Source organism: Helianthus annuus, chromosome 4, assembly GCF_002127325.2.
Source record: "Helianthus annuus cultivar XRQ/B chromosome 4, HanXRQr2.0-SUNRISE, whole genome shotgun sequence".
In the NCBI taxonomy this organism is placed as follows: domain Eukaryota; kingdom Viridiplantae; phylum Streptophyta; class Magnoliopsida; order Asterales; family Asteraceae; genus Helianthus; species Helianthus annuus.
This window is the reverse complement of record NC_035436.2, coordinates 33,494,008-33,520,803: the sequence shown is the minus strand read 5'-3', so window position 1 is coordinate 33,520,803 and position 26,796 is coordinate 33,494,008. Positions and strand designations below refer to the sequence as shown.

The following is a 26,796-nucleotide window of genomic DNA, read 5'->3' as shown; positions in this document are numbered from 1 at the left end:
CCTTAAAGTTAACTGAAAATTAACATTAGTTAGCTTAAAGGACAAAGAGCGTGCAACATAACAGGGGCGGACCTAGCATGTTACCCCTTGACGCTCTGGCGATAGTGTAAATTTTAGAAAAATTTGACCTTTTTTCGATTTCGTTACCCCTTTTATATAAAACGTTGCCCCTATAAATATTTTCTAGATCCGCGATTGGCAACATTTACAAAATAGAGAACATTTTGCGTGATCTTTAAAAAAAAATGACAAAAAGTGCAATTTAGTATATAAATAAATGACAATTTATGTAATTTACTCTTGTTTTTAATTAGTTTTTAAACACACTTTATTCACCCATTCCTTTGTCTTCCCAAACAAGCACCAATGCCCCGGCACCGGCGAAAATTCAGAAGAAGACGATACAGAAGATAACATATCTATAAACCTTTCACTGTTTAACTAAAAAAAATGGATGGGTTAAGAAGTGAATGAAAGTGACAGTATTTTAAAACCATGAGACCGGATGCAAGTTAACAAGCTATTGGTTGAAAGTAGTAATTTAACTAAATCATATGAACGAATATTTTAGCCCTGCACTTGGCCCAGGCTATGGACATTTTAGTTAATTTTTCTAAAGCATGAGTACGTGTATATGTGTATGTAGGTCTATGGGTTGTTGACACGCCAACTAATGGTTGGTGTTTTGTAGTGATTATTAATTAGATTTTTTTTTTTGAAGGATGACTTTCAATATGTACATGGACCATTGGTCACCGGGTTCCCATCTAGGACGGTTACCCGTCAGCCCAGCTTTCGCAGACGCGATGTTCTATCGGGCCCCGACTGCCGCTCTGACTGACCTTCGCCCGGAAACCATACTGCCCCCACACGAGAGACTCGCTGGGTTAACTGCCGGATGAAAACCGGGTTGCCCTCAGGACCGCACCATGCCTCGGTAGGTAACGATCCATCATTGGGACGTCTCGCACCATAAACCACAAGTTGGAGTCGAACCGGCGACCTCCCAAATGGAAGAAGCCGGCTTAACCAATTGGGCTACGGTGGGGGATGATTATTAATTAGATGATGAAGAAATAATTGTGTTGGATTAATTTTCTACATTAAAAAAAGAAGACTTGATTTATTAAATTGAATATTCTTACGTTAATAAATAGAAAACTACAAGATTGAGGTTTCAACTTTCAAGAACCTTGCGTAACAGCTAAAAGATTAGAAAGGATCCAAATCGTTTGCTTCCGTATGAAACAAATAATTTATGACATTATGATTTTTTTTATTATTAAATAGTACTTAAATACTAAACTCCAAAAATTGTGAAGTAAATTAAACTTTTGTCGTTCCTTTTAAAGGAAAAAACCCCGCTTTTGAAAAGAGACTAGTTTAAATTTAATAACCCCAAGGACCAAAGGTTATCTATTGGCTTTGTCTATTCACATAGGACCCTTGACTTTTTACACACACCGAATCATTGCTTTTTAGTCAAAGCGCAATGGTTAGATGTAAAGGTTTAAACCTGCCAGACTTTGTCTGTTAATCTTGTACCTAAGTGCTGCACTTTGGTCAAAGCGCCGTGCTTAGATGTCTCTGTGGAACACTCTAACCCGAATATGACTGACGTGTCACCCGATACAGTAAGCCGAGACATTTTAAAAATTAAGTCAAATAAAATATTAACTCCAAAGGTTTAAAAATCTAAAACCACACAACGGTCTTAACAAAAATAAAAATGTTTAAAATTTAAATAGCAATTTATTTAAACTCCTTATTTCCAACTCTAGCCATTTAGTTTTCTCTCTTTGCACGTTTCCCCATGTTCCCCTGAGTACCTGCTTAAGAAACAAGAGAAAACAACAAAAGAAACACGGCTGAGCCAAAAATTGCCCAGTAACGGAAAAACAATAGCAATAACGTTAATTCGATAAGAAAGAACGATCAATACAGTATTTGATCAATGGTGAAACAATACTATGACAATAACAATGTAACGATACAGTCAACACTAATCAATGGTCAATCAATACGATAAGAATCTATGTGGAAATACCGATGTGTGTCAATGTCAATAAACAATAAACATTAAACAGTGTGTACATTAGCTGCAGTTCTAATATACTAATATGTAGAGGGGATGTGAGCACACACACCTATCCCAATACCCATTTAATAACAATAACATCCTAGGATGGATCCATACGCCTCTCAATAATCCATAAACAATAAATACAAATATAGAGACGCCGTGAACTAATCGCACCGTCACGGAGGGTGCACGGCATCGATGCCGATGATGATGCCCTATGTCCCCATATGTGGATGTGCTTAGGTATCGAGGTCAATAAAATGGTACATTTAAGTCAAGACAACTAGTACAATAATGCACTTCTATGGCAATAATCGATGGGAACATGCGATAATAAGCTTAAGAAGTTCATGTATCGCATGTGAATCAATGGAAGCAATTTAATTCAATAATTGGTACTATAACTACTAGGAAGCAATGATAACAATTTGATGAACTAGAAACTACGAGTACGATAATGATATAAAACGCTACTAGAAAAGATTACAGAATCCGTACTTTACCTTGCATGAATAATAGCACAAAACTTAGCAATATCCTTAACTATCACCAAAAGCCTACATAACTATTATATTTTTAATTAGATTTGTTTTACTATCCACTTCTTATTAACTAGTTCAATTAAATATATTAATACTTAAATAGAGGATATTTGTTATCCATTTATTTAATTACTATTATGTTCTTGAATTATTTATAATAATAAAATTGGTTCAAGAGGTACATTTTGTATTTATATACTTTCGTTGGTGTTAGATTTGTTTTTATTACTAAAACTATAACATAGAAAAAAGAAAGGTTTCTGTGATCTGGATGAAACCTATATTAATATTGAATTTCTATTAAGGTTACATTATTAAGATTCTAAACATTTAACTAATTTCTAAATATTTAACTAATTCAAAGCCATCGAAAAATAACCTAATATGACAATTATGTTGGAAACCTGTTATACCGTACAACTAATAGATAAATAATCTAATAGTCATTACAATACTCTTTATTTACCGGTGGTTAAAATAAAATATCAACTTGTAATGTAATTAAAGTAGTATTTCAGTAACTTGTGCATTAAATTGGCATTATCACAAAGGCTATGGAAATTCCTTAAAACATTTATATTTGGCATTTACCTCCTAAAAATGACTTAACTTAATACAATATTTAATTCAGTAATTCATAAGAGAATCGTATTAATAGCTTGTTGTTAGCTCATGTGGACCCCGTCAAAAGGACAGATGATAGAAAGCCAAAATAATTTGCAAACATCTGATCATCAATAACAGTGTTTGAAGACATGTTCCTCCCAATGGAAAAGGCATCAACATCAACATCTGCTACAACCAAAGGTCTGCTAAAGCTAAAGTCTGTTGAATAACAAAAGTCTGCTGATTCACAAGGTCTACCAAAGTAAACCTCTGATGAAGACTAAAGTCTGCTAATAGCAAAGGTCTGATCACCCTCTGTTTGAAGAAGACAAAGTCTAATGAAGAAAGGTCTGATGAGGCTCAAAAGATGATAAGGCACAACAAATGATGTATATCAGAGTTTACAATGTAACAGTGTATTAGTTATAGCAGATTTTAGAGTTTGTTAAAAGTTGTTAGATATCGTTATCTAGGTGATGTCAGCATTAGATTCCTCAGCGATTTGATTGTACTATAAATAGAACAGTGCATGTATTGTTCTATTCATCACTTCACCTTGACATTTTGTACGAGCACATCAGAGTGATCTTAGGCTGAAGGGGAGTTTGTAATTCATGCATACGTGGTACTATTGTATTTTACAATCTTTCTATCAAAGTATCATGAAGAAAGCAAATCTTCCATTGTTTGTGATTTAAAGTTTATTATCATTCCGCTGCATTATTTCCACTTTTGTTATCTTCTTACATTATTCATCTTAAACATTCACAAACAATTCAAACTCGGATCCTAACAATTGGTATCAGAGCTTTGGTCAATCAAATTCGATTTAACAATCAATTTGATATAAAAGATCAGCTCAGTTCAGTTCACTGATATCGTTTGTTTGTAGGGATTGAAAACAGAGTAAAAAGTTTATTCACGTTCAAAGTAGTTTAAACAAAAACTTTGTAAAACAATCAAAAGGTCTCAAAACACACAAGATCCGCGTAACACTGGTACCCTGTATAAACCACCAATGCTTGTCAGATCGGAGTATAACATCTAGCAACATCGGATGGGTTATGTACTTGCACAGCAAAACACCGGTTAAGGGAAAATTAGGAATGGCCGACGAAGACGATAGGTCTAGGTGGAAAAATGGAGTTTTGGTGGAAAAATGGGGTTTTTTGAATATTTCGGTTTTAACGTTTTTGAATATTACAATTCTACCTCTCTTAAAAAAATTCCTTGAAATTACTGTTACAAAACAATTGACACTAACATTACGGATATTTCACTCTGTTTGTTTTTGGGTGGAAAAAAGTGGAGTTTTGGTGGAAAAGTGGGGTTTTGGTTGTATTTGGTTGTGTTTTTTTTTTTTTTTTTTTTTTTTTTGTTGAAAAGTTGTAGATTTTTGTTTTATTATTATAAAACATATATAATTTAAAGTTGATTTATAACGGTCGTTTAGCATGAGTGTACCAGTTATAGTTGATTTATAACAGTCGTTTATAAGATACGTTTCTTTATGTTATTGTTTTTATAAGCTTAAATCTCTTTCAATAACCGTAGTGACAACCAGATCCACAATTCGTACAAGAGTAGATGGAATCCTGAAATTAGGCGTTAGGGTTTAATAAACACAAAACTTGTTGTTGAAAAGAAAAACACAATTGAAACTCTAAAATGCACCATAATATAGAGAGATGCCTCTCTTAGAAGTGTTGTGGAATAGCCAAAGCCTTAAAAAGAAGTTTCTCTTTCCAAATGGAACGACAACTCAATAATCAATGCATGAGCCTCAGAATTTTAGTTATTAAATACACCACTACCAAGAGCCTCTACAGTCTCCTGTGTGTCTCTGAAAATTCATAGAGCAAAAATGGCAGATAAAGGCAAATTAGGAATGGCCGACGGAGACGATAGGTCTGGTAAAGTGGACGAGAAGGCGTCTAGCAGCAATGACGAATTTAACCTTAACTATTTGCTACATCGACGTTGTGGCAATATAAAGAGTAAGATTTCTAGCCGTTATTTAGATATTTGCTACATTTTGTTGTTTTAGGGCTAATCCGCGAGTTATTATAAGACTTTTTGGATTATTTTGTAAAATATCATACAACACATGAGGCTTGCGTGTTAATAAAGGTGTGTTTATTTTGAGTTAAGACTTTTTGTGTGTGTGTGTGTGTTTTTTTTTTTTTTTTGAAAAGTTGTAGATTTGTTTTTTATTTTTATAAAATATATAGAATTTAAAATTGATTTACAATGGTCATTTAACATCAATGTAGCAGTTATAGTTGATTTATAACAATCATTTATAAGATATGTTTCATTATGCCATTGTTGTTATAAATGTTAACTGATTTTATTTTGTTAAATTACACGGACATGTTTAATTAAAACACCGTACAATAAGCTGTGAAAGAGACGTATGAAATAAACGCAAACAATTTGAACAAACATCGTGAAAATAATCTATTAGTTTTGCCATTTTCCATCTTGCTAAGGCCGACAAAGATGGAACTGTCGATTACAGTTAAAGTAATCTATCAGTTTCAGAGATGCAATAGTTTTTCCATCGTGCCTAGCCGCTGCCACTCTTTTGTAGGACTACAACCCTCCACCGCACCCCTTGCAGAACTACAAGATCAAGGACAAGGACAAGGACATTGAAGAATGTGGATGAATCCTCAAGCAGCTTATGGATTTTTTGGCAGAACTTTGGACCTTACAAATCAAGAACTGAGATCAAGACGAGCTCTTTCTTTATTCTTGTCTGAATGTTTAGTTCTCTACCGCTCTGATTGTGAGGGAGTATTAGAATATGGTATTTAGGGTTTTGATATCAAGCCTACGGGCCTGGTTTATCTCTATATATTGTAACCCTATTGAATGGAATGAAATCAATCAGTTTTACTATCTTACATCTACCTTCTCAAAAAACCACTCCACTAGTCTCGCGCCAAACTCTCTACGAAAAACGACCTAATCCAACTCATGTAATTCGGCTCACGTCAAGTCCTTGTAGTTTTCTCTCCCTCCACGGCCGAAGAAGGTCTCACCAAGAACGATTATGTTCGCAAACCACCCTCAGTTTCTTGAAGGTGTTTTTTAGAGGGCTAATTCACATACCCACTAAGTTTTTTTTATTCATTTATATTCTAACATCTTTATTGTAGGCAAATACCTTGGCTACAACTACACCAACCTTGTCTTCGCGCCCTATGGCGACCAGACCAGTGGCGGAACCTCCGTCGTATCTCCTCTCTTAAAATCTTCTCATCTCATCAACTAACAAAGTTTGAACCCATTCATGCAGATGAAATGCACCTTATGACGTGTAAACTCTATCGATCTTCATCGAAATAGGACACCGTGGTGCATGTTAGGCCTATGTTGGTTGACTTAACGCTTAATGTTGTTATGCACATGATTTCTAGCAAAAGATATTATTATAGTAAATATAAGAAATTTATCAACCATCCTTTGTCTATTACAATAAGACATATAAATACAAGAATTGAAAGCTAATTCTAAGGAAGACATTAATTTATAAATATATGCAAGGCTGTAATGTGGGAGACAATTACTCAAACGATTTTGATTGATTAATGTGATGGACTTGATTTTCTCTTTGATCATCTTGAGTTAGTCATTTTCCTTAATATGCTCCCACAAGATGGACGACCGTAGGATAAGTCCATTCTTGGATAAAAGTGGATGAGTGTGGTATTTAAGAAAGAGAAGAAGTTGAGGAAGTTGAATATGTAAACATAGATGAAGCAAAAGAAGATATATTTTGTGGTTTTTTTATAGGGTGAATGCAATAAAAGATGGAAGTTCAAAGGTGGAGTTCACCCGAAGAATGATGGTTGCAACAGTGATAGGATTATAGGTTTTGCAAAACCTAACTGATATTGACGGAGAAGTTGTGTTTGAAGATTTAACCATGTGTAATGGTGATGTAGGTTGAAGGTTTTTTTAAATTTTTTTTTTTTTGAGAAACAGATGGATGGAAAATAGATTGTAGGTGACAGGGGGTGGTGGAGTTTGAGGAGAAGAGATGGTTATGGCGACAACGAGAGTGAAGGTAGCGTTAGGTATTCTATTACGATGGTTATGGCTGTGTGTGGTGGAGAGGAGTAATATTGTGATTGTAAGAGATATTAATTGAATATAGAAAAAAGAAAGAAGATTTTGTGTGACCTTGGTTAAAAAAAAATTGAAATCTACCGAAGAAAAGAAGGGTCAGGATGTTGAAGTGGGAATGGAGGAGAAGTCATTGCTAATAGTAGACTTGTTTAGGAATGTTGGCCAAATAAATGATGGTTGCAGGATCAAGAGCTTCTCAGTGGAGATAAGTGCTCTAATACCATATAAGAAATTGATCAAGTATCCTTTGTCTATTACAATAAGACATATAAATACAAGAACTGAAAGCTAATTCTAAGGAATCCATTTAATTACAAATATATGCAAGGCTATAATGTGGGAGACAATCACTCAAACGATTTTGACTGATTAATGTGATAGACTTGATTTTCTCTTTGATCATCTTGAGTTAGTCATTTTCCTTAATAGTAGAGATGACCGATTATAGGTAAAGGAGGGAGCCATGGTCTTCGTGGAACTTTTGGAGTTTGTGGAAGATGTAATTAGTGAAGATAGAAATGGTTAAGACTAATAATGGGATGAACAAGTAAAACGCATCCATTTCCTTAACCAAGTTTGAACACACCAAAGTCTTTATATATGTTTATATAGAAGATAAATAGTTCTGCTTTCTCATTACACATTTAAAATAGAGTGACAAAATATTTTCCTTTCCAGGGTAGGCTAGTAATTAAGTAGTAATAGTAACTATAACTGTGGGTATTAAATAGAATGGATCCCTCTAGGCCGCTAAAATACTATTGGTATCAACAGAATGGATCCCTCTGGAGGCAACAATAACCGCCCCCCAGAGTTGGGCTCGATATATGTGCTAGTGACCAAGTCCTCTATCATCTCTAAACACTTCTCAGCGGTTTTGGTTTTAATGATATTACCACCAAAAATGGCGTCGAGGAGGTGTTTGTTGCTTGATAAACTCTATTTTAGAATTTCTCAACAATTCTCCAATCCTCTATGCTATGGCGAGGAAACTTATTGAGAAGTGCTTTGAAGCAGTCCCATGTGTCATAGAAAGACTCCCCAGGCTGCTCGGTAAAAACATAGATTATGTTCCTAAGGTGAGTTATCTTATCTTATCTGGGGGGGAAGTATTTCTAAAGGAACTTAGTTTGAAGATCAGTTCGAGAGGCTATGTATCCCTATGGGAGGGATTCCATCCAAGCAGCAGCCTGACCAGCAAGAGAAATGGGAAAGACAACACTTATAGTGTTTTCGGTAACACTAGTAAGTTGGAAAGTTTCGCAGACCCTAGAGAATTTACTGAGGTGAGTGTGCGGGTCCTCATCACACAGTCCACGGAACTACACAGTTTGAGCTATGGTGTTATCAGAGGGGGTGAGAGAGTCTAGTTATCAGCCTCAACAGCTTGTTGAGTGATACTAGACCAGATGTGGGCAGGTGTGACATGGATCATATGAGCAACAATCCTACGAGCATCTCTAAATTGGATTCTAGATTGAATTCTACTTTTGGAACCTTAACATTAAGCTTACGTAGGCGACGGTGGAATTCAGATTCGGACTCAGAAAATGGGGAATCTATGGGTGTGCCCGAATATCTAGTGTGTATAAACAAAAAAAGAAACTAAGCTAACTTAACTAATATTTTTTAAGGTTATATATATATATATATATATATATGATTTTTTGAACAAAAACAAAATAAAAGTAAGAAGAAAACTAACTAAAATATAATAAAGTAGTAAAGTGACTAGATCCTCGACTCGGGTCATCCTCAAAAATGTGGTGTGTCCCTGGAAACACAGTGCCAAAAACTTAATGTGTAAAATGTGTATATGTTTATTAAAACACCAAATCAAATGGTCAAACTAACTAAATTACACATAACCAGCAAGTGTACCGATCGTGATAGAGTAAAGGGGGTAAGACAAAGCAGTACACAACCCCCAAGCCCAATAGCCTTATAATTTTCCATTCGGCCCAAAGTAGCAAATATATAGCGGTCAACACCACGGATCAGTCAACGATTGGAAAAGAATCATATCCTTTTGTATTGTCGTTATGTACAAAACATTTATTCAACTTTCAGCTTGTTGGCACATTCAGTCCCCCATTTTTAATTACATATCATAATGAATTTTCTACTTTCATCTTATGGTAATAATCGTCCTTCGAGCTTTATTAATTAATTCCTAGCTTCTCGTTTATTGATCATTTAAGCTCATATTTAATCCTTTTTTCACACCAGAACCTGTAATAATAATAAATAATAAAATATCAACCTATAAAGACCAAAAGAGATAAAAACTATCTAAATAATATACAAAACACATGTCTAAATAATGGTGTTTCGCAACACATCACTATACCTTAAAGTGTTTGATAATCAAATAAACAAACAAAGTCTTAACGTTTAATATATAACCGGTTGCAACTAAATCTTCAAATAATCTTCAAGACTCGACTAGTTTTTTATTCATCTTCCACGGGGTCGTAAAAATAGCTTCCTTTCCGGATCATGCGATGTATCTTGTTCCCCTCAAAAAGTAGGTCTAATGATATAGAAAGATAAAATACCGGCCATACGATGTTGTAATTGAGTTATAACACAACTGTTCCATGCAACACACCTTTAATACATCAAGAAGATCAAGTGGCCCATGCTTCATGACACCTCTAATCAGCCCAAGCAGTGCACAACCCACAAGCCCAATAGCCTTATAATTTTCCATTCCACCTAAAGTAGCAAATATATATCGGTCAACACCACAGATCAGTCAACGATTGGAAAAGAATCAGATCCTTTTATATTGTTGTGATGTACAAAACATTTATTCCACTTTCAGCTTGTTGGCAGATTCAGTCCCTGGTTTTTAATTACATATCATAATAAATTTTCTACTTTCATCTTATGGTAATAATGGTCCCTCGAGCTTTATTAATCAATTCCTAGCTTCTCGTTTATTGATCATTTAAGCTCATATTTAATCCTTTTTTCTGTAATAATAATAAATAATAAAATATCCACCTATAAAGACTAAAACGACATAAAAACTATCTAAATAATATACAAAACACATGGCTAAATAATGGTGCTTTGCAACACATCACTATATCTTAAAGTTTCATTTTTAGCAATGTAAACATCTCTTTTTGACTTAAGCACATAGTTCTTAACCATCTGTTTCAACTTGTCATTATCTTCTATTAACTGCCCAATATACCATGGACTAAATGGGCCAATACATGATTTCCTTGTTTTTTCACTTAGCTTTCGAATTCTTCCTGCAGCCTGTGTTAACATTTGCTCATCAGCCGCATTGTTCTCACTATTACTTTCAACGTTACCCATATTAAATTAAATGTAATCCTATAAATCATCATGATGCTCATCACAAAGAACGTATTCTACTACATCATGATCAACTCATTCCTTAAAATGGCTCATGTCCACTTCTACATCCCTCATAGGATTGTCCTCCTCACTATCCTTTTCTAATCCATAATCATTATTTTCAATCCCTATATCCATTTCTATGTCATCACACTAACAAGCAAGTTCACTACTTTCAGTTGGAACTAATGGACCAATTGTAGCATGTTCAGATGAGATGGAGTTTAAAAAGACACGTGAACTCCAATGTTCAACATATATTTCAATGAACTTAACTCCATCTTGTACAGGATCAATCATGTTATCAAAATTAGTATCAACAATCAAAGATCTTAGACCAAAACTCAAACACAAATATTAGGAACTTTATAACGGAAGTAAAAAACCATATCAAAATCATAACCAACACACTTAACCAATTCTTCAAAACATCAATTCCTAAGTCATTTGTATTAGCACTATCTATGAATGATATCTGCCCATGCAGGTATCTCCTAGAGGGTGGGGTGAGCGAACAAACCTCCATGGAATATCCTTAATGTAAACATGTTCGGTTGGTCAACTGTTGCAAAAGAATAACACAATGTTCAATTATTTCAGTGGTCAACACACATCTTGGTTCTTCAACAACATAACCAGGAAACGATACTTATAGTATATCGAGTAAAGGTCGAATTTCTCATTAACGCCTCAAATTCTCCAATATCTACTGACCATTAGTCGATTTGTAGTGTGAATTGAAATGTTCTTCTACGTGGGTTTGCTAGCTCAAAGTGCTTAGAGGGAATACACAGGGTGGCCAAATGAAACGGTTTGCATTTGGGGAGGGTTTAGAGGGTTTGGGTGGTGATTTACCATTTTACACCTCCACATGGACGGAGAAGCAGACGGTTGTTAGATACAGGGAGGCAATGTACGAGAGATGGAATACATGAGGGGTCATAATGCAAAAACATAGTTGGTGGGAGGCAAATTGCTCCCGCGACCAAACCACATGGAGGCAAATTGCATTTAACTCTCAAACAATATAGAAGATTAATATAAATAGATGAAGATATGATGATATAAGAATACTGATGTATTGAAAAATACATCCGTTTCCGTGTAAAGTTTGTACAATTTTCATTAGATTTAGTTTCCTTTTAGTTAGAATATGTACACTACTGATCTGTTTGTGATTTTAAGGTCTCGGGAGTTGAAAGGAGCTGAAAGGTTAAAAACGAGTCAAGAATGAAGAAAACCAAGCACCGGAATGAGTTCGGAAGAACGAGAGTTGAAATGAACAAATTTCGAGGAAAATACCCTAATCGCGTCGGGCGCGACCAGCAAGACAGTCCTCCCCCCGTGACGCGAGGGGGGATATTTGACTGACATTGACTTTTCTTTGGACACGTCGCGTGTCCACCATCCATGTGCTCCCCGCGTGATGCGGGGAGCCTGTTTTCCCAGAAAGTTTTGGTTTTCGGGTGGGTTGTGTTAGGATACTAGTATATAAACATCATTAAGTTAAACAATCCATAACCCTACGAATTTAGACATCTTTGGATGAATTTTGGAGCTAAAGACAGTCAAGAAACAAAGATTTTGAAGATAGGAATCACTCGGTAGAAGACTCAAAGCACGAGAACGAAGAATTCCCGGGTTTCATCTTCCCCTTTTCTTAGTTTTTACACTTTTCATCTTTCTACCATGAATTCTTTGACTGAGCTAGTGTTTTGATGATTTGGTCAATGATTCTTGGCTAATTGTACAAGAACTACCTCGGTTAGGATGAACATATGTTAAAGTTTTGGTTTTTATCTGGTTTACGAACTAATTTTGGGATTTTTCTATAAAAGTTACCAAGTTACCTTTGACTTTCACGTTGTGAGGTAGATTGTCGATTAAAGGTACTTTTTTAGAACAATTAGATAACCGTGAGAGAGTCTAGGTAAACTGGTAATTTAACAGCCTATTAGAGTTCCATAGGTGTCTTCTCGAGAAAGGCCGAGGGTCCTGTTGTATTTCTCGGAAGGTTTAGTATTTAACGATCCCGGTTCCATAATAGTTCTTGTCTGGTAAAAAGATAAACTAATAGCATTTGGGATTCCATCCTAGGTAGTCGTTTTGTCATCATCTGAGTAAAATCCAAAGTCCAATTTGTGTCTTAGTTCGTTCCTCTTGGTTAATATTTAATTAATTTCAATTTTAGGATATTGAAAACCCCCCCTCTCAAAATATTAAAACAGCTAGTTGTGTCAGTCATTAAGTCTAGTGAGTCTAGTTTACGTAATCAAATGAGTCTCGTGGGTTCGATTTCCGGACTTATTTTGCTTTACTAGAGTCGATCGGTTCACTTGACGGTTAGTAGTTTAGTTTAATTTTAAAGAGTCTAGAGTTTAACTTTGTGTCTAGATTAGGATAATTTAATTAATAAATATTAAACTACTTTTAGCACAACAAATACCTATCGTGTATAATGTATTATTGTATTGTATTAATCTCAAAGTACATGACCACACTTATTTTATATATGCAATACAATCAAGGTGAAACAACACCTTAAAGTTGTGATAGTACATTCAACATAAAGTGGCTATGTAATACCGTTTGTTTTCCATCATACTTGATGAAAAGCCAAACTAATCAAAGTTGTGATAGTAGATTTAACATTGTAGGACGAGGGTGACATATTGCCACCAAGCTTATAGCCTTGGACATGTTTATTCCTTCAGTCCCTTCGCTCATATCAACCTCGCTCTCACCTGTTCGCTCCCACTCAAAGCACTGAATCAGAGAAGCCAACGCCATTCTGACCAAACGCATTCCCATGTCTTCCCCTGGACAACCTCTCCTTCCGAACCCAAATGGCATTAACTTGAAACCATCTCTATAACCTTCCAGACCTTCAAATCTCTCTGGTCTGAATTTTTTTGGGTCTCCCCATATGTTTGGATCATTGTGTATCGCCCACACATTGACTAATAGCATTGTCCCTTTAGGAACATGATATCCTCCGACCATGCAACCCTTTGATGACTCATGAGGCAACAAAGGACCTGGAGGAAGCATTCTCATAGTTTCCTTTATTATGCAATCAAGATAAGGTAGATTACACATGTCTGACTCCTCAACACGACGATCGTGACCAACATATTTTTCGATCTCACCATGTGCCTTCTTTAGAACGCTTGGATTATTTAGTAAAAGTGACATTGCCCACTCCATGGTGGATATGGATGTGCCAGTGCCTGCGGCTAACATCACCTGTGCATTTCAGCATAAAGAATGATGTATCATAAAGACCTTAATACCATAAAACCCCATTCAACCGCTGAGTTTATAATTATGCATAATTGTTTGATTCCACACACTAAATAATCAGGAAAGGTAATATATATGTCTTGGAGTTTTGTCCAACCCTTTCTTGAAATATCAAGTTATATAAGCGTTTTTTTAGATTGCTTTAAAGCTTTAACACATTTTGTATGTCTGAATGCCGATCATTTCTTATTTGTGTTTCCAAAAAAATATATGCCAATAAGAAATATTACTTGTATTAGTAGACACACATGTTTATCCTATCGTTATGTTACATGTGTTTTTAAATATCTTCATTTTAAAGGACAAATAGTAGCAACAAATTTGTCCTTACAATTAATCTTACATAAATTAAATCCTGCTTTTACAATAGTATTTTACTATTTTATAATTATAATATTTACTTTAGTAGTGTAAGGTGTACAAATGGTCTTAACCATTAAATTTACATAAATTGAATCCAGCTTCTACAATAGTATTTTACTATTTTATAACTTTAGTAGGGTAAGGTGTAAAAATGGACTTAACCATTAATACATAAATCGAATCCAGCTTTTACAATAGTATTTTACTATTTTATAATTATAATATTTACTTCCGTAGGGTAAGTTACATAAATTGAATCCCCCTTTTACAATAGTATTTTACTATTTAGGGTAAGTTATTACATAAATTGAATCCCTCTTTATAGTAGTATTTTACTATTTTATAATTATAATATTATAATATTTGCTTTCGTAGGGTAAGATGTACAAATGGTCTTAACCAGTGTTTTAAATATTACTAGACGTTAATCGGCCGGTGAAGTACAGACTAGCAATTAATCCCGATCAATATGGATTAATTGAATTGAGATTTTATGTGTAATTTTTGTTTTATATGTATATACAAACAATTTTATACGTAATTTTTTCAAGTAGAAATGTTTTAACACCTTTTTCCAACCTATATTATACGTATTTTAGTCTAAGAATTTTTTTTTGTTTATTTACACTAGTAGCGTAATTATGTAATCACTCTAATGTAATTGCACAATTTTCAACTAAACATCATTGTTAAGTAGACGTGGCTGGAAAAAAAAAAACTTAAAAAAAGATCATCCTTCACTTCCCACATTATATGTTAAAATATATTTATATTTAATCTTTACCCTATTTTAGTAAACTATAGATAATTTAATTTAATGTAATATATAGAAGTTTAATAAACCCCAATCATGTTTTTAACAAAGACAAAATAAATATAAAAGATGTTTATCATATATTATACGGTTTTATATGGGTTAGGATCATGGTTGTAAAACAAGGTTTCCAAGGCCGAGTACTCTCCGAGTAGTCGCTACAAGGTAGGTTACCGAGGCGACTTTCTTTGACTTCGCCTAATTACTCGGAATCGGTCAAACGCGGTCAACCTCGGCCAAAATCGTAGCTAGTAGGTCAACGCGGGCCGAGTTTGACTTAAAAAATAATGAAACATAATTTCTATGCCTATCATATTAAAGAATAAATATCATTTTCATGTATTTTATTATAGATATTAGTAAATTTATGTTATTTGACATATATTTAATTTCCAAAAACTAATTTCTTTATAATTTAACATGTCCGAGTACTCCCCGAGTACTCTCCACCTAGGCCGAGTACTCTCAACTCCCCGGTCGACCGACTAAGGAGCGCCTAGCGACTTCTGCAACCATGGTTAGGATTAAATACAAAGTCTTCTAAAAATAAGAAGTCGCAAGAAGGGTATCAAACGGACTCAAATTGACCTAATTTAAACGGATTTGAACTGTCTTATCGAACTCTATGATATGAGATTTTAGGTTTTTGTTTTTAGATGTTTAGCTTGTAGATTTAAGACTTTTTGTTTTCATTGTGTTTTTTTATTTATCATAGTGTCTTTTCTATATTTGTGTCACCATGTCTTTTTTAACTCATTGTGTCTTTTTTCTTTAACATTGTGTTATATTTTTTGATTATGTGATATTTGACGATTCATTGTTTCTTTGTAAATTTCTTATTTTTAGAAGTTTTTAAAGAATACCTTTACCCTTTATTGTGAGGCTTAAGTGGTTTAGGATTATGAAAATGTTTATATGGTTTTTTGGGTTTGTAGAGCTTTTTAGGTAGTACTTACTGGTCGGGTAATCGTACTTGTAAAATGCCCGGATAGTCCCTGTGTTTTGTTGAAATTTTACCTTTAGTCTCCAACTTTCTAAAATTACACTCATGATCCTTGTGATTTGACCAGTTGTTACTCGGATAGTTTCTGAAGTGGATAAAGCTTAATTTTCTAGTTAAATGGATGTGAAATTACAAAACTACCCTTATCTTTAAAAACATATTAACCTCATTAAAAATTGGTTTCACAACTACTTTGTCTTCTTCTCCTAACACAAACTAAACCCTAATAATCAAATTCAGCTGACACCTTCTCTTCTCTCTCTCACTCTCTCTTTTTGTTTCATTATACAACTAGAATTTGACATCAATTTCTTTTGTTTCTTCATGTTTCTTAAGCAAACAAACGATTGGAATTACAACTATGATGATGATGACTGTTACAGGTGGTAAGGTGTATACTGAAGAGCATAGAAAAGTTACAGGTTGGGGTCAACGATGGTGTAGGTGACAATGGTTATGGTGGAGAGGATTGTTGTTCATTTGAATGGTGGTGGTTGTAGTGGTTATCAACGAGAGATAGACGGGTCGTGATGGATGGTTGGTTGCTGGTAGGTTGTCGGATTTGAAGGTGAAAAGTGGGTGGTGGTGAGTGGTGTTAGGTAGTGGATGACGGTGAACGAAGTAGGGTTTGGTGGTGACGACAGTCGTTATGGTGATGGTGGTGTTGGGTTTCCGGTGGTAGTGAAGGTGGTAGAAGTGGTCAGCGGTGGTGTTCGGTTGTGAGTGGTGGTGTAATGGTGCTGAATTGTTGAAAAGAAAAGAGAATGAACATAAACCAAGCAACAAAATGTGCTTCTCTCTCTAAACCCAAAGTCGTCGGAGCGGGTTTTCTGGTCATCGGAGCTATTGACTGTAACTACACAGGTGGTTTGGGTGGGTGGGGGTTGGGGATGAAGATGAGGTTAAAATTTTTTTAATGATAAGGGTATTTTTGTAATTTCACATCCATTTAACAAAGAGAAAATTAACCTCCATCCACTTCAGGGAGTATCCGAATAACAACTAGCCAAATCACAGGAAGCATGAGTGTAATTTTAGAAAGTTGGGGACCTAAGGTGAAATTTTTATTACGGATATTACAGATCATACCAAATCAAACAATTAAAATTCAATATTCATTTGTAATTAATAGTCAATCTTCATTATTGTATTTGTATATTTAGCTCCTTTTAGTTAGCCCTTTAGTTAGCCTTGATTAGCTGTACTCCATATATTGTATTGGCTATATAGCCTTATTATTCTCTCGAATAGAATCACACTTGCAAATCATAAAATACTCTTTACCATTATATGGTATCAGAGCTTCTTTGCTCAGACGAGTCTCGATCCTCCGGCCGATCATCTTCAATATGTCAACTGTGATTCAAGTCACAGCCAACAACAACTTCCCAATAAGGCTTACTGCTAATAATTTTCCCTCATGGCGTAAGCAAATCCAGTCCTCTCTCATTGGATTGGACCTAGACGCATACATCGACGGCACCAAGAAACCCCCTGCAAAATTTCTCGATGCAGAAAACACAAAACCGAACCCAGATTATAACCTTTGGTTCAGGCAAGACCAAACAATTCTCAGTGCCATTCTTGGCAGTTGTTCAGATGCTATACAACCACTCATCTCCTCGGCAGATACGTCTAAAGATGCCTGGGAACGGTTGATCACTAGCTTCGCCAACAAGTCATGATCCAGAATTATTTCTCTGAGGTCAAAACTTGCTAAGAACCCAAGAGGAAATCGACCCGTTGCAGAATTCTTACACGATATGAAGTCCATCGCTGATGAACTTACTCTAGTTCAAAGTCCGGTGAATGACGAAGATCTCCTTATTCACATATCGGGACAATTAGGGGAAGAGTTCGGACCCATGGTGGCAGCCCTGAAGGCACGTGACTCACCTATTTCCTATCCCGAGTTATTTGAAAAACTGGTTGATTTCGAAAGAACTCTCAAAGAAAGTGCACCACCACCACCGGTTATGGCTACTGTGAATTTCACGCAGAAACAAGGACGCTTCAGTAACTTTCGATCGGGTCCTGAACCAAGCCGTAACTCTCGATTGGGTCCTGAATCAAGCCATCAGCGTCGCTATCAAACCGGGAGTTTCTACTCTAAACAAAATCGCAATCAAGGACCAAATTACAATGGTAGTAATCATGTAACTCGTAATTCTTTTTACTGTTATTACTGCAACATTGCAGGTCATGAAACAAAGGATTGCCGAAAGTTAGCTCGGTTTCTCAAGGACAACAATGTCACAATTGCACCCCGAGGCCACAATGCACCAGTTGCTAATGTCTAATGTCACAACTGCTCCTCCCAATTTCATGTTTGATACGGGAGCCTCTGAGCACATGTCCAAAGACACAAGCTCTCTCCACACGCTCTCTGAGTATAGAGGACCAGATGAAATACTCTTAGGAGATGGTAAAACCCTCTCTATATCTCATACGGGTCATCTTACCTTTTATACTCCTACACGCTCACTTTCTTTAGCCAATGTCTTGTGTGTACCAAAATTAAGAAACAATCTTGTTTCTGTTGCTAAACTCTGTAAAACTAACAATGTTTCTGTGGAATTTTTCCCTTCCCATTTTTTTGTTAAGGATCTTCGTACGGGGGCGCGACTAATGCGGGGGGACAATGATCATGATGTCTACCATGCAACCCTTAAATCTTGGCGTCAACTCAACTCCTCATTGCATCAACTCAACTCTACTTCAACCATTTCATCACATGACTGGCATCATACACTTGGACATCCGTCTCTTCGTGTGTTCAAGACCTTAGCCAAATGTTTAGGTCTTCATTTTGATTTTGATAATTTTCATTGTAACTCATGCTCGCTCAATAAAAGTCATAAACTCCCGTTTGGCATGAATTCTTTTACCACTTCCAAACCATTGCAGCTTGTATACTCCGATGTTTGGGGACCTGTTGATAAATCCGTTGATGGTTTTGCCTATTATATTATTTTTGTGGATTATCATACCAAGTATATATGGCTTTATCCGATGAGAAGAAAATCTGATGTCTCCACACTTTTTCCACAATTCAAAGTCCTTGTTGAAAAATATTTTCAAACACCATTGATATCTTTGTTTACCGATAACGGTGGCGAATACATTGGACTCACTTCCTATCTCCAATCTCAAGGGATTTCTCATTTCACCACCCCCCCGCACACACCCGAACAAAATGGTGTGGCTGGTCATCGTCATATAGTGGAAACCGGTTTAGCACTTCTTCACTATGCTAACCTTCCACTTTCATTTTGGTCTCATGCCTTTCAAGTTGCGGTTTATCTCATTAATCGCTTGCCCACACCCATCCTTGATTCTAAAAGTCCCTATCACATGCTCTATGACAAAAATCCTACTTATTCCAATTTTAAACCTTTTGGTTGCCTTTGCTATCCGTGGCTTCGCCCGTATACAACCTCAAAGCTCCAGCCTCGTTCTGCTCAATGCATTTTTCTTGGCTATTCTCCTTCAAAATCTGCCTATAAATGTTATGACTTTACCGCACACCGATTGTTCCATTCTCGACATGTGGAATTCGTTAAACACATTTTTCCCTACAAAGCACTCAAGTCCACCAATACTCCTCTTCCCACTGTTGAACAACTTTTCCCTTCATCTACCTACTCTCACAATTCAAATGAAACACCAACCTCAACAAGCCCAAACTCGGTTGAATCTCTACCCAACACCACTATGTTACATACCCATATTCCACCTTTATCATCTACAGCCCAATCAGCAACCCCCACCCCTCCCCATGCACTTAATTCTCATGCACCTAGTATTATTCAACCAACCGAAAACCCCTCACCTATTTCTTTTAACTCTCCTTGTGACTACCCGAACTTCCGAGGTTAGTTTGCAATCTCGAGTCCGCGCTATTTCTCTTTCATGATCTTTGCTTTGTTAAACGGGTTAAACATGTAACCTAGTCCGGTCCATACGAATCAAATCATATAAGTTGTTTGGGCTTATCTTCGGCCCACATGACTTGGCCCACTTATGTATTAACTAACAATCTATCGGCCCACATGACTATGTTGTTATGATCAGCCCACTTAATGAATGTGTTGTATATATATATTGTTCACATGGGCTTGAGCCCATGACCGGCTAAATGAACCACCGGCCCCAACTTCTTCATGTGTTTAGCTAACCGGCCCAACCCTTTCATTGCTTGATTAGATAGACTAATCAGCCCAATATCCTAATTCCTATGGATATGGAATACGTATTATACTCCAAGACGAATTCTGTTTAGTTTAAAATCATAACAAACTCTACTAACAAACTCTACTCTCTATCTCTCTCTCAAATCTACATACGGCAGACGTAGGAGACCCCCCCCCTCTCTTGCGTGATTAATCATCTTGGTCGCCTTGATTCGTTGTCGGGTTAGTGTTTATTCCGTTACCTTATATGTATACATGTATTAACGTGATGTTGTTATAAGTATGCGGTTGGAATATGGCCCTATGAGTGTTGTTCGTATTGATTGATTTGTATGTTGTGTGTATATGCTATCCAAATTTATGACTTATGAATTATTGCAACATGTCGTAGAGTAAATAATTATTTGTGAACTTTGTATGCAAAGAATTATTGGGTGGTTATGTGATTATGATCTGGGTGGATACTAGTCATCGGGTTGGGAATTATTAAGATCATAAAATTCATACAAGTGATATGTAAAGAGTTTTTTTGGATCAGTGGGTAAATTGAATTGGTCACATATTAAAGTGATTGGGCTTCCCACTGTTACCGGACCAAAAGGTTTAATAAGCTTATTCTAGCTGGAGTTAGGCCGCACAGGGGTAATATGGGGCCTGAGGTATATGCTTGTAAATCATGTATGTACATCTATATGCAATACGTTTGATCTAGTACAAGATTGGGTGGTTGGTTAAATGGATATAGGTTGTGTGGATTTAGTGGTAATTGGTGGTTGGGCCGAGTAAAAGGGAAACAGAAGGTAAACCGGGGGATGTTAAGTTAATGGGCTGCTGGTAAGTTAATGGGCTGCGTGTGGTATAAGGGCCGAGGGGACACAATTTAATGGATCATAATGTGTTTTTGTGATGAAATAGTAATTCATGGGCTGTAACTAGTCATAAGGGCCAACAGAACTTGACTAATCGGGTCGGAGAAACATGATGGGCTGTGAATTAGTTGGGCCGTCCGGATTGGTTCTATAGTGTTAAGGGCAATCCGGTTAGGATTAGATAACCGGATTGGGATTGTTGATTGGATTGAACTTTGTAACTTGATTGAGCTACTCGATACTGTGTGCTATCGGACCAACTGTGTGCATAATCATTGTTCTTGTTGAATTGTTGCTTAACTGTATACGTGCCATACGTGACAACCATTGATGTGATCTATGTGTAATCAAACTGTAAAACTGACCACTACCAAACACTTATCTAGGTCGTGAGTATTGAACTTATTTAACGAGTAACTTATCTGCCGAGCAAACCAAGGTGAGTTCATTGCATTTTCTCAAGCATGCGTCCCGGTGGTTTGGGACAACTGGTAAACATTTGGAAGGGAAACATTGGGTAAATAACTTAATCGGTTTTGGTTATTGCCTGGAGGGCAATGGGGGTGATTAGTTGATAGCGCTATTAGGTGGGAAACCTCACACCGGGCCGTAAGGACGGGCGTGAACTAATTATCTGGGTATGGCTATGTTAGAGGCACACTCCTCGGATACATATGGGCACACTCCCTAGGGTATCTAACGAAGGCAACATAGCAATCGGTCGTTAAGGGGTACCCACTCCCCGGATACATATGGGCACATTCCCTAGGGTATCTAGCATGAGCAACATTGTATCGCAGTGTTAAATCGCATTAACATACATATGGTAACATAACTTGTTAACAAAACCTTGAACTCACCAGCGTAGTCTGACACACTTGTTTACATGCTTGTAGGTGATTATTGAAGGAACTTGGGAGCTTGCCGTCTGATGCTGCTGGAGTGGTTGTGGTCATAATAAACAGTTATTTTGATTGGTTTTGATATATTTACACACTTATACATTTATGCTTCCGCTCAATACTTTGGTTTTGGTTAAACTTTTCAAACGTTATATTTATTTCAATTGGGTATTTCAATACATTATGACTTGTGTTTGATATGATTGGTGGCTCTTTGTTGGATCGTTGCGCCTCCAATAGGGACATACCCTAGGTGGTAATTTGGGGGTGTGACACTCCTTCTATCTTTCCCATTCCGAACCAATCGTCTCCTTCCACTCCTGGCTCCTCACCCGACCTTCACTCTCCATCGCCCATCTCTACACCTACTTCCTCATCACCTACTCACACACCAACTCCTCCACTCCGCCCACCTCGTGAGCGAAAACCCAACTCCAAGTACTACAATTCTGCATTCGTTAATCTTACCACCGCTCACCCCGTTCCAATCTCGATTGAACCCAATACTCATGTACAAGCATTAAAGGATCCACAGTGGCGTCAAGCCATGGACTCTGAATTCAACGCCTTGCTTAAAAATGCAACGTGGGATCTGGTTCCTCCATCATCTCACAAACCTATTGGTTGTAAGTGGGTATTCCGTATCAAGCGTAACCCTGACGGGTCCATTGCTAAATACAAGGCTCGCCTCGTTGCCAAAGGCTTCCTCCAAGAATATGGTAAAAACTACACAGAAACATTTAGTCCGGTCACTAAACCTGTCACCATCCGTACCATTCTCTCCATAGCCTTGTCTAAAAACTGGCAGCTACGACAACTTGATGTCAACAATGCCTTCCTCCATGGCACTCTCTACGAGGATGTTTACATGTCTCAACCACCAGGGTATGTTAACCCAGACCTACCTAATCATATTTGCAAATTGCGCAAATCTCTTTATGGGTTAAAACAAGCACCACGGGCTTGGTATATGGAGCTTACAAAGTTCCTTCTAGACTTCGGTTTTCGCAAATCCCAAGCTGATCCGTCCTTATTTATCTACAACAATGATGGCTTGGTTTGCTTCTTCCTAGTCTATGTTGATGACATTGTTTTAACCGGTAACAGCCCCGTTTTTGTTCAAAAAGTTGTTGATGCGTTAGCATCCCGATTCTCCATTAAGGACCTTGGCATATTACATCACTTCCTTGGTATTGAGGTAATTCCCACATCTAAAGGTCTCTTTTTATCACAACATACACACATCTTGAACCTTCTTAATCGGTTTAAAATGGATGGTGCTAAACCGGTTAACACTCCGCTTAGCTCCTCTGAGACACTCTCCCAGTTTGACGGGTCTCCAACTGTTGATCCCACTCCGTACCGTCAACTAGTTGGTTCCCTACAATACCTAGCTTTCACCCGTCCCGATGTCTCTTTTGCTGTGAACAAGCTTTCACAATACATGCACTGTCCAACACAACTTCATTGGCAAGCTCTAAAACGTGTACTTAGATATCTTAAAGGTACCCTCTACCACGGGCTATTCCTCAACCGTGGGTCATCCCTTGATCTCAAGGTATTCACCGATTCCGATTGGGGTGGCATATCAGACGGGGGTCGGTCCACTACGGCCTACATCACTTATCTTGGTTCCAACATTCTTTCTTGGCGCTCCCCTCGCCAAAAATCCGTCTCGAGGTCCTCCACCGAAGCAGAATATAAGGCCTTAGCAAATGGTGCAGCAGAGGTTTCTTGGGTGCAAAATCTACTTGTTGAACTTGGGTTACCTGCCACATCTCCGCCAACTCTTTTCTGTGACAATGCCGGTGCAACATACTTGTGTGCTAATCCAATTTACCACTCCCGCATGAAACATGTCGCCTTGGACTATCACTTTGTTCGTGAAAAAATAACGGCCGGCACATTACGGGTTTTACACATTCATTCAGCTGATCAACTTGCTGATGTTCTTACAAAACCACTTGGGCGAGTTCCATTTCAGCGTCTTCGGTCCAAGATTGGAGTCTCTGATGGATCCTCCATCTTGCGGGGGCGTATTACGGATATTACAGATCATACCAAATCAAACAATTAAAATTCAATATTCATTTGTAATTCATAGTCAATCTTCATTATTGTATTTGTATATTTAGCTCCTTTTAGTTAGCCCTTTAGTTAGCCTTGATTAGCTGTACTCCATATATTGTATTGGCTATATAGCCTTATTATTCTCTCGAATAGAATCACACTTGCAAATCATAAAATACTCTTTACCATTATAATTTTGACAAAGCATAGGGACTTCTTGCGCATTTTACTCTTTATTTTATATTATCTTTTCTTTTTTCTAGTAACTCAATAATATAATTTGTACAAATTTAACTTTTCTAAAAAAAATCTAAACACACACTTTTGTTTAATTTTTTTTAATGGTCATTGAGATGTAAATTTTATTAAAAGTAATTTCTTCAAAATAATTTAAAGAATCCATCTCGATTAACAAACTGACCCAACTCGACTCGTTTATATAGTTGTTTGTTGGTGTAAAATGCAAGAATAAAATATAATATTTTTTTGTTACTATTTACCAGCGTCATGCTGCGGATCAATTCATCAGTGTAGAGCTCAGGCTCAGAATTTTGAAGCGATAATAACATCTGAATCATATTCTTTCTCTGCTTCCCATTACTACAATTTTCCATGTTCTCTTTTAACTCCTCCAATAGCTCTTGCATGAACAAGTCTCGCTTTGCTTGCAAAGCGATCAATCTTTTTTCCAATTTGCTCACTCCTAACCACCTCAACATTGGCACGAAGTCCCCTACATTTGTAGCTCCCATAAGCTTCAAAATCTCATTCACAATCTCCTGAAATCGATTAGCCTTTTCCTTCTCCTCATCTATTAGCACATCGTCTTTACTATAATCTATTAGCACATCATCTTTACTATAATAATATCGTTTACCAGAAATCATGCGCATCACAACATTAAGCGTTAGCTCAACCAACATAGGCCTAACATGCACCACAGTGTCCAGTTTCAACGATGATCGATAGAGTTTACGCATCATTTGGCGCACTTCATCCGCACGAATGGGTTCAAACTCTGTTAGTCGATGAGATGAAAATATTTCAAGAGTGGAGATACGGCGGAGGTTCCGCCAGTGGTCGCCATAGGGTGCAAAGACAAGGCTGGTGTAATTGTAGCCAAGATATTTGCCTGGAATAAAGGTGTTAAAATAAATAAATAAAAACAGGCATACTAGGTGTGTGAGTTAGTCATTAAAAAAAGGAATAATGGATTTTAATAATCCAAACTTTCACCCATTGGCCGGCAACGGACCCAACTTCAAAAATAACCGGTGGTGGTCCCAACTTTTCGTATGTTGTAAACTAATGGACTTTTACTAAAAAGAGCCTTAATTTCTTTTTGTCTCCTTATCCTTTTCGGTTTAGTAAAGGTCCATTGGTTTACATTATACGAAAAAGTTGCTAAAAAGGATAAGGAGACAAAAAGAAATTAAGTTTTTTTTAGGAAAAGTCCATTGGTTTACAATATACGAAAAGTTGGGACCACCACCGGTTATTTTTGAAGTTGGGTCCGTTGGCGGCCAATGGGTGAAAGTTTGGATTATTAAAATCCATTTTGCCTTAAAAAAAATAATACCTGCAAGCAGCTGAGGGCGGTTTGCAAACACAATATCATTCTTGGTGAGACATTCTTCGGCGGTGGAGGGAGAGGAGACAACAAGAACTCTACGTGAACCAAATTGCAAGAGTTGGATTGGGCCGTGTTTTGCTGAGAGTTTGGCGAGGGACCGGTGGAGTGGTTTGTTGAGAAGGTAGAGATGGCCGATTATAGGTAGAGGAGGGAGCCATGGTCTTGGAGGAAGGTTTTGGAGTTTGTGGAAGAAGTAATCTGTGAAGATAGAAATGGCTAAGAATATTAATGAGATTAATGGGATGTAATAATATAACGCTTCCATCTTTTCTAACTACGTTCGAACACACCATGTCTATCACTCTTGTGTTCCATTTATAAAGGAATAATTCTGCTTTCACATAACCGAAGAAAAGATATTCACTTTTTTCAAGAGGTAGGTGGGTCTTATAACCGATTTCACGGACCATTGGCGGAACTAGAACATTAATTCAGAGGTATTTCAAAAAAATATTTCATTGTGCAATCATACAATATTAAAAAAAACGACAATAAATAAATAAAGTAAAACAAATACCTAATAAATGTGTCCTCTTCCTTTTTTCATAGCTTGAAATCGTTACATCACATCGTCGTCTTTTACTTCATGTAAAAAATCCTTTTCGACCGCACAAACCATAGCATTGTTAAAAAATTCCGGGCCCATTCGATTGCGTAAATCCGTCTTTACAAGCTTCGATTTCGAAAAACATCTTTCAACAAGTAACAATATAAATAATATACTTTGTCTGCTTTGATGTTAAACTCTAACCAAATACAATCATTAAACCAACTAATAACAAAACGTTTTTTTTCCATAAAAGTCTCTAACATGAAATTTATGACTACGCGGTTGAAAAGCCCCTTTAACAAGATATGCTCTTCTTATGTCATCTATGTGATTTGGGTGATAACTAGCAATAG

General features: G+C 36.7%; 1 protein-coding gene and 1 non-coding gene across 2 annotated transcripts; one reads left to right on the top strand and one right to left on the bottom strand.

Annotated features, from left to right (window-relative positions):
• Window positions 1–8,343: 8,343 nt before the first annotated feature.
• Window positions 8,344–8,450, top strand: LOC118491992. The gene has a single exon (XR_004892436.1). It is a non-coding gene; the product is annotated as a small nucleolar RNA R71 (small nucleolar RNA).
• A 4,848-nt stretch (window positions 8,451–13,298) lies between these two features.
• On the bottom strand, window positions 13,299–26,166 carry LOC110872034 (cytochrome P450 81Q32). The gene is made up of 3 exons (XM_022120792.2): window positions 25,840–26,166; window positions 24,761–25,392; window positions 13,299–13,989 (listed from the first exon to the last, which is right to left on the bottom strand). The coding sequence occupies exons 1-3, from the start codon at window positions 26,156–26,158 to the stop codon at window positions 13,369–13,371; spliced, it is 1,572 nt and encodes a 523-aa protein (XP_021976484.1). The 5' UTR covers window positions 26,159–26,166; the 3' UTR covers window positions 13,299–13,368.
• Window positions 26,167–26,796: the final 630 nt, after the last annotated feature.

Bases quoted from the DNA above. Each gene is read 5' to 3' on its own strand.
- LOC110872034 (XM_022120792.2), bottom strand. From the start codon at position 26,158: ATGGAAGCGTTATATTATTACATCCCATTAATCTCATTAATATTCTTA. The intron at 25,393-25,839 runs GTATTATTTTTT...CCTTTATTCCAG, and splicing joins CCGCCCTCAGCTGCTTGCAG to GCAAATATCTTGGCTACAAT. The intron at 13,990-24,760 runs GTAAATAGTAAC...TGAAATGCACAG, and splicing joins TGATCCGCAGCATGACGCTG to GTGATGTTAGCCGCAGGCAC.